General features: G+C 44.3%; 2 protein-coding genes across 2 annotated transcripts; one reads left to right on the forward strand and one right to left on the reverse strand.

Annotated features, from left to right (window-relative positions):
- Window positions 1-1,260: 1,260 nt before the first annotated feature.
- JR316_0001550 (Autophagy-related protein 16) lies at window positions 1,261-2,813 on the reverse strand (the record flags this gene model as incomplete). The annotated part of the gene is given in 3 exon segments (XM_047887353.1): window positions 1,261-1,267; window positions 1,311-1,699; window positions 1,713-2,813. 3 exon segments carry the CDS (start codon window positions 2,811-2,813, stop codon window positions 1,261-1,263), a joined length of 1,497 nt encoding a protein of 498 aa, XP_047755099.1.
- A 5,714-nt stretch (window positions 2,814-8,527) lies between these two features.
- JR316_0001551 (3-hydroxy-3-methylglutaryl-coenzyme A reductase) lies at window positions 8,528-10,671 on the forward strand (the record flags this gene model as incomplete). The annotated part of the gene is made up of 4 exons (XM_047887354.1): window positions 8,528-8,831; window positions 8,890-9,742; window positions 9,808-10,134; window positions 10,614-10,671. The coding sequence occupies 4 exons, from the start codon at window positions 8,528-8,530 to the stop codon at window positions 10,669-10,671; spliced, it is 1,542 nt and encodes a 513-aa protein (XP_047755100.1).
- Window positions 10,672-12,330: the final 1,659 nt, after the last annotated feature.

Raw genomic sequence — 12,330 nt, forward strand, 5'->3', positions numbered from 1 at the left:
CTTATCATACCACGTTGTGCATTTTAGCCCATTAACAATGATCTGATCAGTAAAATTGGGGCAATGATCAGACTAACGCCTGAAAAGGCGATCTAGAGGTTTCCGACATTTTTCGCGCCCGGCGGGGCCCCGCTCACTGTGTTTGGGGTTTGTTTGGCCGTATTGACCATTGCCCAGCTGAAGACTTCAATTGTGGCACCTGGCAGTTGCCAGCGTAGATACTTCCCATACACCTGGCAACTGCCAGGGTACGAAGGCTTCAGGGCGCTACTACAGGTGATGATAATGGTTTTTCTGGAAACATGATCAAAAGGTACCCTCGTGGTTCTGATTCAATGAAGATCACGGACACAATTCTTTGTTCAACATTTTATATCTATAGTTATCGTCGCAGTTTTTCGTTCCGCATATGGGGGAGATACTGCCATCTAATCTGAGTCCATACATCTTTGCTGTCATATGGATGATTGTGTATGCTTGCGCAGCGTTGTGTGTGGCACTTGACACTGTAATAAAAATAGGCCGGCTTACAGATGATTAATGAGGCCGGACGTCCTTCAAGAGAGACTTACAGTCCTAACACCTCTCCCAAGCCATATATTGACGCAATATATGCAGAATCAAACTAAAAGGCGCTTTTAGGTGTCTCATGCTGGACGGTCTGGCATCCGGGAGGGCCAAGCCATACGACATAAGTGGTTAAAAACAAGGGATACATGTTACATGTCAATTATAGATGGGCAGACAACATGATAAAAAAACCACCTATCCCCAGTGATCGAGTTCTGCTCATTGTATCTAAGCATTTTCTGACCTAAAAATATTAAAGAGTTGGAACAATCATAGATTCATCATTACAGGGCCGCATATCACAGACACACAACAAGTCAAGAAAGTTGTACAAGGAGCCGATCGCAATCCATGCCAGATGGGTACAACGCTACAGAAGTGGACAAAATAAACGGCTCCTAAAAGAGTTGATTGGTTACCTGAATGATCTGAGGTAGGACAACCCTACTATTCAGCGTTCATCACAAAAATACAGTGCCGAGCCATGGTAAATATGAAAAGATGAAAATGTCCACAACAAATGACTGATGGGAAAGAGGAGCACTGGCAAACCAAGACAGTACTCATCGTACCCAGCAGCCATACATCAGACACGACACGCTCACAGATATATGATTTGAGATGCAACTCGATCCGAAGAAGTTACGATTTCCCGCCAATGGACTGCCCGGAAAGCCGTTTCCTGGATGATTACACGCTTAGGCATACGTTGGAGGGAAGAAAATAAATGAAGCACGTACATATTCATATTCATTTCAGCTATAAGCTTCTGCAGGTTTCCGATTTCTTTCCTTACAGCGCTCAGCTCGCTCTGGACCTCCTCAATATTTTTGTTTTGCTTAGTTGCATAGCGTTCCTGTGCCCGCTTTATCTCAGCAATGTCAGTTTCGAATTGCTTTGCCACATTTCCCAGACCGTCCTTTAGAGCCAAAAAGTCTTTGTCTTGATTATCGGCCATGCCTTTCAGTTCCGAGCTAACGCTAGAAAACTGGCCCTGTTGATGAGCATCGAGTTCCGTAAGAAAATTCTGTAGAACATCGAAACGACCGCGGCTCGCATTCTTTGCGTCTTCAATGAGAACCTCCATACTTGCAATGTCTTGTTGATGAGACCCTGATAGATCGTCAAACTGATGAAAATACTTGGATTAGAAACCGTGAGCTCATTGAACGAGGTCTCTCGCTAACCTTCTCTTGAAGTGTGTTGTGTATTTCACGTCGGAATTCATCCGAGAATACCATCAGATCGTCAACGACTTCCCGCGTAAGCTTCAGACCTTCTTCGACTTCGAGATGGGCCATGGGCCACAGTTGCAGGCCTTCTCCTTCGGAGAACGAGAGAAGGAATTTTCCGTCTGGGGAGAATCGTACAATTTTAACGCGATCAACAGCGATCTGGGTGCCCAGCTGTCCACGAGTGGCAACGCTCCATACTCGTATGGTTCCATCGTTCGAGCCACTGGCAATGTATTTTCCATCAGGAGAGATGGAGATTGTTTTGACTAAGCGCTCGTGACCATAAATCGGAGCACCATCCTCCTTTCCAGTTCGTGAGTCCCATATGCGGATCGACTTCTCACCACAGGAAGCGATGCGCTGACCCCCCGGAAACCAGGAGAAGGCATGTGCGTAGATGCTATGACCTACCATCTCGTTTGTCTGCTCTCCAGTGTAAGTGTTAAAAATGCGAATCTTCTTATCTAAGGTGCACGTAACCGCAATGACACCAGAATGGGAAGGTGAGAATTGGATAGAGGTTATGGTACATCCGGGGATCCTAATAGCTCTTTTGGGATTCGAATAGGCGTCGGTCTTAACTTCCCATATATTGGTCACACCGTCTGTGCCACTAGATGCCACGAGCATGGGGTACGCAGTTGAGCTAAATGCTACAGAAAGAATTCCAGAGGATCCGCTGAAGGGGCCAGCAAACAAGACCTTGTGGGTACGCCTGTCGGATTCCTTCCACAGAAGGACCTTGTTGTCGCTTCCTCCAGTAACAACGTCGTTCCCAGTCTTGGACACAGCGACTGCGAGAGTGATATGGCTATGGCCAACGAATGGTTCACCATCTTCTTCCCCGCTTTCCAGGTCCCATACTCTGGTTGAGTTGTCATCGTGGCCAGCTGTCACGATGCGCTTCCCGTCCGGAAAGAATGCTATCTCTTTGATAGAGCCGCGCCAGTCTTTCCATGGATAGTATCTTGTTGGCTGAAGAGGCGACTTGGGAGAAGTGGAAAGCATTACTGCACAGAAATGTGAGGAAAAGATAAGCGCCTGTACAAAGCGATAAAGTAAAATGAACAGTATCGGAGTCGGAACCAACCCAATTGTACTGGATAAAGGCTCAATCCCGTGAGATTCCCGTGGGCATTCTGTCACTTTGAATGTGCTTCCGTACCCAACATCCTCAGTTCGGGATAAAGGTTCCCACTGGATGCTTATTTGATCAACAGGAGGCTCATCTGTATCGACGGTAATGCCCATTTCGGTCAATTTACATCAACCCAAAAATAAAACGCAATTCAGACTAACAAGATGATCTATTCTTAGAACGTCACCGTAAAATCAGCTTTATTGAGCACACCAACGCTGTAAGTATGAGTAAAGAGAGCTTACATCCACAGTCAAAGAAAAGGAGAACATTACAGTGAGCGACAGAACGTATCATATTTATCAAATCTGCATTACTAGTATTTTGAGAAGTTGGAAGGCAACTCCCTCCTATAGTTGTTTCTATAGTAACAGCTCAACTCTCCATCCTCTTGTTCTACAGACCAAATCAGCTCGGCCAATCAGAGCAGGATCCGCCGAAGCACACTGCCAGTATTATATCGCTCAAGAATAACAGTCGACGATGCCGATCAGATCTAATTGCAGACCTTTCTAGAGGACAGGAAAGAACACCGACTACAAGTACAAATACCATAAAAAAGGAATTTTTCTCAGACAATATGGTAGAAAAACACTACTGACTGTAGATCCTGCCTACATACTGCAGAGTTTCATCGCGAATGAACGGAAAAAAGCGTACGTCCGACGACAACGGCCGCTCGTCTCCGCCTTTGCGTTTGATTGTCCAAATAGAGTGACGATCTAGGGCATAGGTCGCCAATACCACGTAGGTGGGACTGAGGTAGCGTTCTCTTGGAATGTCGTTGTCACAAGATGACAAAGGCGTTGGTGCTGCTGAATCATTGGGAAAGGACCGACGTCAATTTAAAGGAGCCTGCCGCTGAAAACGGGACGAATATTGAAGGAAAGTGTCCAAGCATTGTTCAACATACGCACTACAATTTCTTCATATACGTGAGCAATTTAATACCCAGCTCCAAGTAGATTGACCCTGACAGGAAGAATGCCCAAGGAGTATTCACAGTAACTTTGAATAGATTCCATGAAAAGGGAGCACACCTTCAAGTTCAGACTTCGAGTCGCAACGAAGATCCCTTAACCCTAGGATCTAATAGTCAGGCATACAAAGAATTACTTCATCTTTAATTTCCACATTATACGTCCCCTGGCCAGACCAAGAGCAAAAACACCACGCTCCTTTGCCTCAGGCCTACTACGTACGTATCGTGGTCTGTCTAGGAGAGACTACAGGCCTGTGGCTTTATATGGCCCATGTTTGGCTAATGTTTGGCGTTGGACGGCTTTTTCCGAAATCCGTGACCATATGACAAATGATGGATCGGAACATAGTCGGCAATCAGCCATCACTTCGACTTCACGCTTGCGAGCGAAAAAATATTCAACTTGGTGAACATACTCATAAGGAAGGAATATCAGAAAGCCGCCCAAGAAAAGGAATATTAAAGCAATTATATCGCCGCAATTTCATAGATGCGATAGATAAATTTGTTTCTCCTTAACGAATGTGGTCCGGTGGAATGGTTGTTGCCGTTTTGGTTTTTGAAGGATGCGTTTTTTGGGACATCAATCCAAATCTAATCTACCTTGATCTGCTTTAAGGTGGTGCTGCTAAAGTGGTGTGGACCCCAGAGTCATCCAAGTACGTCCAGAAGGAAATCAAGACTTATACCTGCCATATGTAACACAAATCGTAGATTCCAATGATCTTGTTGAGCCACAATGCTTCCAGTCTCCAACGAGCCGAATGAGGAGACTTAATCAAGCACCTAAAATTGTCTAATGTATCTAAAAGTATGTATATCGTCTACCCTGTAGAGCATTAAACATCCTCATAGCATCGTTTACTAGAGTAATTGGATCACAAACTCTCCCCCTGCTTCTGAAATATCCAGTTTATTAACTTTATACTGGATTGATTAAATGTTTAGAGTTTCCAACATTCTCAGGATTTGACACTCCGATGTGTGGGCGTCTCTATGCTTTACAGTCAAACTAAACATTTTATTCATTACAAAATCCATCATCATGCAACGCATTTGTTAATCAACTCTTCTCTGAATCTAGAACGCAATCCAAGAGGTGACCACCTACACTTCGCCCGGGATCCGAGTAGACAAGGTCTGCGCAATGCCCTTTGGCCGGGCCGACCGTAGTAATGTACCAATGTGGTATTGTACACAGACAAAGTCGAGTGGTTCGGTGATCGCCCCGGACTCGGACTCGGAGATCAAGATCAATTGCGCGTAGATTCAGATGTAATAACTTACTAGGACCTACTAGTACTAGGAGAGTAACGATTAAAAAACTTTGGAATATAGGATATGGATAAGAGGTATGACGGGCGGTGGGTTTTCGATGGACATTGATTCACGCCACAATGATTTTGGAAGCCTGATTTTCGGGGCAACAATCAACTGTTTATGTCCCCATACGCTCTTTTCTTTCGTTGGCTTTGGAGAAACCCAGCTTTGCACATATTATTGATACTCTGGCCCCTTGGCGCATATTTCGATATGATCTAAGTATGTGATTCATCAACAGCGATTAATTGGAGCGAAAGAGGAAGAGCGCATGATGAAAAATTTATGGCCAAATACTTTGGAAACGCGATTCAGTCATGATATTTCCTCACAATGTGCGGAGTCGAGTAAGATCATAAATACATTGCGACTACCAGAAAGACAGTGGTAGAAGATTAAGCAATAGGGCGCCAAAACAAGCGTCGCCTGTATTTTTCAACTGACGAAGACTGTATCGCTAGTCAATCCCGCTCGCTTCGTTGGCGAGCGGGAGGCAAGCGGAAGGGACGCCACTGTGAGATCTAAGCGCCGGTTATCAATCAAGCGAGTGTTAATTTTATCTCTCGCGTGGGGACTATGAATAGCTTTATCGTTCCAAAGCATTTCTATCACACCTCAAAGCAATGGGGCAACAAGAAATGTCAGTGCATGTCAGTGCATGTAAGTGCACGTCTGCACTGACATACACTGGCAATATAATGTCCATGCACTGACATGCACTGACATGCACTGACGTGCACTGACATCACTTAGTACTCGTGAAACTGTGTTTGAGCAGGATATTACATTACGGTGCCATTTTAACCTCATAGATTTTAATTTTTCTTTCTATTTAGATGCTTATATAGTAGGTTGTTGTACTAAGAGAACCACGGAGTTGTAATTGCTATGTGTTTGATACAAACAAAATTTGACGAAGTGTCACACCGTGTGCCTTTACATTTTTAGGTGGTTGTGTCCTCAGTAAAATGTACACATCAGTTGGGGCATCTACCTTTAGGATGGATGCTACATACAATTCAAATGATATTATAAATGTGCACAAAATGATATAGTTTGCTCATGCCACAGGGGCCAGGCTATTATTTGTAGAGAAATTTGTCATTGAGTAATATATTCCGTGTAATATTGAAGTCTGTACTTATATACAATAAAAGGATGTTGAGTGCCCAACTGCTTAGACGGATTTTGATTGTATTACAAGTGTCTAGAAAGCAATTTAGTCACATAAATTATCTTTACACTAACTGCCAAGAGTTGATGCACTGACACATGCACTGACCGCCAAGCAATTGCACTGACAATGCACTGACATGCACTGACGACGCACTGACATGCACTGACAACGCACTGACATGCACTGACAATGCACTGACGACGCACTGACATACACTGACATACACTGACCTTCAGTGATGATGCACTGACAATGCACTGACATTGATTTTACCTCTTAATCATGTTATCTTTGATTTTAAATGAGGAATACAATAGTAGGTAGGTAGACTGTATCAATTCCCTCCAGTCTATCAGCTATTCCCAAGACCCGCTTAAATAGGGTGCTCCAATGGGCCTTTTTAACTCCCTTGCCCTTTCAGCTGTGACATGATAACATTGAATCCCTACCAGCAAACCGCACCCCAATACAAGGCCAATACCAAAGCATTGTTGCACCTTCAGCAAAAGATGATCCCAAAGCATTGTCAAATGAGCATGTTTGATTAGTTATACAAAGGGATACTCTGAAGCGCCTATCTAATAATTCCTACACAATTCATTCATTTTCCCAACATCTATGCTTGATTTAGTACACCGGATTGTTACTTGAAAATGTAGAGAATATATGTCTACTTCTATATCTTGGTATTTAGCCATTCCTGACCCAAAAATTCCGAGACTGTATGCTTTAATCCTCCCCAAGTTGACTTTCTCACGGCCCACAACTTTCAATTAACAAGTACAAATTTTACCACCACACGATGAGCTAACCAATGCACTAACATAACCCTGAACGCACTGACACACCCTGACCAATTTATAGATCATTGGAAACATGCACTGACATTGCACTGACATCACTGCAGTTTGCACTGACATTACTGCGGTATGCACTGACATGCACTGACCGCACTGACGTTGCACTGACATTTTCCAGTGCCCAAAGCAATGTCATTCATAACTAGATAGGTTCAGTACATTATTCCTCCTATTCTTGGCTGAAACCTCAATTCATGGCGACATTGAAAAAATTGACTCGTATGTTGTTGCGTGGTTTGGCTGAGGATTAGATAATCTTCAATCCGCTTTGCGGAACAGGCGATCTATATGGAATTTGTCCGTTCCGGGGTAAACTCATCTTTCATCGACCGACACGGTTCCGAATGAAGTGGCGAGGTCCTCGTGGGTCGTCCGTTGATTTTATCGCCCATGACTTTTAATGTCGACCCTGATTTCGCCACTTTGGTGCGCTCTTTTCTCCATACGAGGAGGCAATGAACTTTTCTCTCCACTTCTCTCGTGCGACCGTTGACCATAATCGCAATTGTTTCATTGCTTTCAGTCGGTCTACCAGCTTCTTGGTATCTCGCCGAGCTCTTCATGATATGTATTGACAGATGTGGTAGATAGAAAAGTTATTTTTTTGCTCTTCGGGCAGAATGTACATGGCCGCAACGTTGTTGAGAGCATAAGGACTACTGTCTAGCATGAAGCCATCCACCTAATATGACGCCGAATGATATCCGAGCACCCAGTAAATTCCATACTTAGAATGTATGTCATGAATCTAAGATTGCATGGTCAAGCAGGTACAGTGTCAAGAAGACTTGTAGACTTTTTAGAGAAGGATTTGCATTCCCCTTTGGCTCCAATGGTTTCCGAGCCCATTAACCGGGTCCCGGGATTGATTGCCCCATGTGTCGGTGTCAGGGGTCCTCGGGTATGCTCACTCCCAGTGTCCGATTTCTTATGCAATTCCAACTTGAACCCAAACGCTCAATCTGTTCATTTTTCTGGTATCGTGCTGACTGTTCTGCGTTTACTTAAAACATGGAGGAATCAATCTCCAGTTCGACATTGTCTTCCTCTCCCGGATTTCAAACACCATATTTCTTTAGACCTCTCTTCTCGACTCCTCTTCGTCGACCTCGTTCAAGTTCTCGGTTCTCATTCGCATTACTCGCATAGACCTCAGTCTGCTCTAGAGCATCTACACTTACTTTCGACCTTCGTCGTCTTTTCATCTGCACACTTCATTTTCCGTTACCAAAACTAGAATCCACAATGCCTATGCGATCTTCCTTCCGTCTCGTATCTCCTCCCCACTCCTCTGGAAGCTCCGACACCTCGTCCTCTGCCGACAGTTCTGAGAATGCAAAGAACATGGTCGAGGAAGTCCGCTCCCTTGCGCAGTGCATCGATATTTTCGAGAACGGGCCCCGGCCACTCAGCGAATCTCTCGCACTTTTGAACGACGAAGAGGTGATCATGCTCGCCCAGTGCGGCAAGATCGCTGCGTACTCTTTGGAGAAAGTACTCGGCATGAACGAGTTGGAGAGGGCTGTCAGAATCAGGAGAGCGTTGATCTGTAAGTTCCTTTTAATTGCATCAACGTCGATCTTCATCTCAGCGTGCTATTCTTGTAGCTCGTGCTTCTTCTACTCAGACACTTGAGGCATCCGATATCCCTTTGGCAGATTATGACTACTCCAAGGTCCTTGGTGCCTGCTGCGAGAATGTCGTAGGATACATCCCCCTTCCTCTCGGTATCGCAGGCCCACTTTACATTGACGGCACGCTCTACCCTATCCCTATGGCCACTGCCGAGGGCACTCTCGTTGCTTCTGCGTCTCGCGGTTGCAAAGCCCTCAACGCTGGCGGAGGTGTCACTACTGTCCTTACCCAAGACGGTATGACTCGCGGCCCTGCCATCGACTTCCCCAGCATCGTCGACGCTGCATCTGCTAAAATCTGGATCGACTCCCCCGAAGGCTACTCTACCCTCAAGAAGGCCTTCGAGAGCACCTCGCGCTTCGCTAAGCTCAAGAGTCTCAAGACTGCTATGGCTGGTCGCACACTCTACGTTCGCTTCGCGACGTCCACTGGCGATGCGATGGGCATGAACATGATCTCAAAGGGCACAGAGAAGGCACTGGAGGTGATGCAGGAACGGTACCCCGGGATGGTCGTTCTCGCTCTCTCAGGCAATTACTGCACAGACAAGAAGCCCGCGGCTATCAACTGGATTGAAGGTCGCGGGAAGAGTGTGGTTGCTGAGGCTGTCATCCCCGGACATGTTGTCAAATCGGTGTTGAAGACGACTGTTCCGGCCTTGGTCAACCTCAACACGAAGAAAAACTTGGTCGGAAGTGCTATGGCTGGCTCTATCGGAGGATTCAACGCGCACGCTGCAAACATCCTCACTGCGATCTTCTTGGCTACTGGCCAGGACCCTGCTCAGAACGTTGAGAGCTCCATGTGCATGACTTTGATGGAAGCGTAAGTCCTCTTTTTGAAACCTTGCATCTAGCGATTTAATTTCTAATAACTGTCTTTTACTATAGTGTCAATGACGGTGAAGATCTTCTTATGACTGTCAGCATGCCTTGCATTGAAGTCGGAACCGTTGGCGGAGGCACCGTTTTGGGTCCCCAAAAGGCCGTTCTTGAAATGCTTGGTATCAAAGGTGCTCATCCAACCTCACCTGGACACAACGCACAGACGCTTGCTCGTATCATCGCCGCCGCTGTCATGGCGGGTGAACTTTCCCTTCTTGGTGCTCTCGCAGCTGGCCATCTTATCCGGGCGCACATGCAGCACAACAGAGCCCCCCAGACAGTCGCTGCCCCCGTTTCCGAGAAGATTTCCCGTAGTTGGTGCGCAGAAGAAGGGTGCGATCTACCGACCACATCTGGTTAGGGAGCAGTCTTCGGGAAGTGTCTTGACACCTTCGTCGTCGACTACATCGCTACCTCCATACTCGCAGTGAGCGCCTGGCTACCGTCATACCTTTCATCTCATACATCGTCCGGATTCTTTGCACTACACCTTTTCTTCTGCCTTTAACATTTTCTAGTACAACATCACATACATTCATTTGTTGCGCTAAGCAACTGGCCTCCTTCTCTTCAGATAGATCTATTATTTGGGCGTGATCATTTTACCTTACTATGTTTTATTAGACACACAAATTATATAACAATGTATATTTTGACGGAGACGTATTTCATTGACAATTAATGTACAATCTACGATCTGCAGAATCTTTGAGCAATTCGTTATAAACGTTTTATCATTTTGGTTCAATCCCTTAAATATTTTAGGTGTCTTGGTTGAACCATTGCAAATCCTGACTTCACCTGTTGTCTAGCAAGAAAAACAAGCTACTCTACTTGTACAATGTAACTCCCGTGCTCACCGATGTTTAATAATAATATACCGAAACACTCAGGCCGATCCCGAGGAGCAACTTGGTGAGTTGACGATGCACTGCAAGTGAGTACCGTTACCATGTGTATAATACGTTTTCTATTTCAATTAATCATTTTGTAGAATATACCATCCGTCCTCATAGACCAAGTGATGATGTATAGCTCAGCAACGAACTGAGGCCTTTGGACTTGCGTAGTTCTAATTTTAGAACACCTGAGCCATTCTTGCAATTCCTCGCAATGGCCCTGACGGGCAGGCCTGGACTCTGGGCTTTGCTAAGGCAATAATACCAATACCAATACTATCATTGACCAGATGTTTGGTTTGACCGTTGATTTATTTTAATGGCTTATTTTCATTTCTAGCTGCTACCGACAAGACAGCTTCAGGCTCCGGGAAACTTTCCTAAGAGCTTGTCTGGAATTTTGCCAATTTTGGCCCTCAAATCTGCAAAACCAAACAGACCTAAACTATCCCTTGCCAATATTACTTCTCCAACACAACTTCGCCTTGCACTGCGTTTTTTTTTTAAAAACATGCTTTATCTTAACTTCTTTTTGTAAGACTAGAGTAGTGCTGCCGCCACAGGACAGGACTGCACTGTGATTTTTCACACTCCGATATACTGCACAGCGTACCACAGTCACTGTGAAGGCTGTGCACAGTGTGCCGTAAATTTATGTTATTTTGTCAAGCCATGGTTACGAGGACATTTATGCAATTCCTGCCCTTTCTTTCTGTTCAACATTATGATTTAGTATGGCCTTAAAATGAAGGACTATTACAATTGGAAACAAAAATTCTCTTCTAGGTTACTTTTTAAGTAACCTACACAAGCTTGATAAAAGCTTAAATAGATTTTTGTCCTCAAAAATGTGCAATTTCGATAAAACTTTCTGCAATCGGAAAGAAACATCTCAGTCTGGGTGGCAAGAATACAATATTATACTTAAAAGTGAATAAAAACATGTAGCAATGTGTCTATGCTTTCACAATGAGACTTGAGAGTGTTGCTTAGGTGTTACGAAATGGTTTTATTTATTAAGTACAAACACTGGTTTTTGTATCTAATCTTATCTGCAGAGTATATCTAATCTTATCACACTTTCTACTAGAATCTCATAATCTTGTTTGGATCTTGTCGGATCCATTACATGATAACAGTTTTTCTTCTACACTTATGGGTTGGTCACTGTCTAACAAGGGGATATAATGTTCAGAAATAAATTCTGAATTGTAGGTAATAAAACATCAGACAATAGTACTGGACATAGCCATCTTCTGTAACAAACGCTATGTATGTGGGCAAGGAACTGCGTGATTATGTGTGACGTCATTGGTCACTTCACAGTACTTCACAGTAAACTGTGATAACTGTGAAGCGTGTCACACTGCTAAAAATTATGCTGCACTGTCACTGCACTGCACTGTGGTGACAGCACTTGGCTAGAGCAATCTAGGCCAGTTGAGACATGTCCGAATTTTCTTTTTTGTACAATATGCTAACATTCTAAACCTGAACTTACGAGTCCAGGCATTTGGGCATATTTAATGGATTTTGTATTTTATTTTTTCTATTTAAACTGAATTTTAGAATGTACAAATATTCTTTAATACTGGAAAATGTCCTAATAATTTGCAGTTTTAGTATCAAA

Source organism: Psilocybe cubensis, chromosome 1, assembly GCF_017499595.1.
Source record: "Psilocybe cubensis strain MGC-MH-2018 chromosome 1, whole genome shotgun sequence".
NCBI classification, from domain to species: Eukaryota; Fungi; Basidiomycota; class Agaricomycetes; order Agaricales; family Agrocybaceae; genus Psilocybe; species Psilocybe cubensis.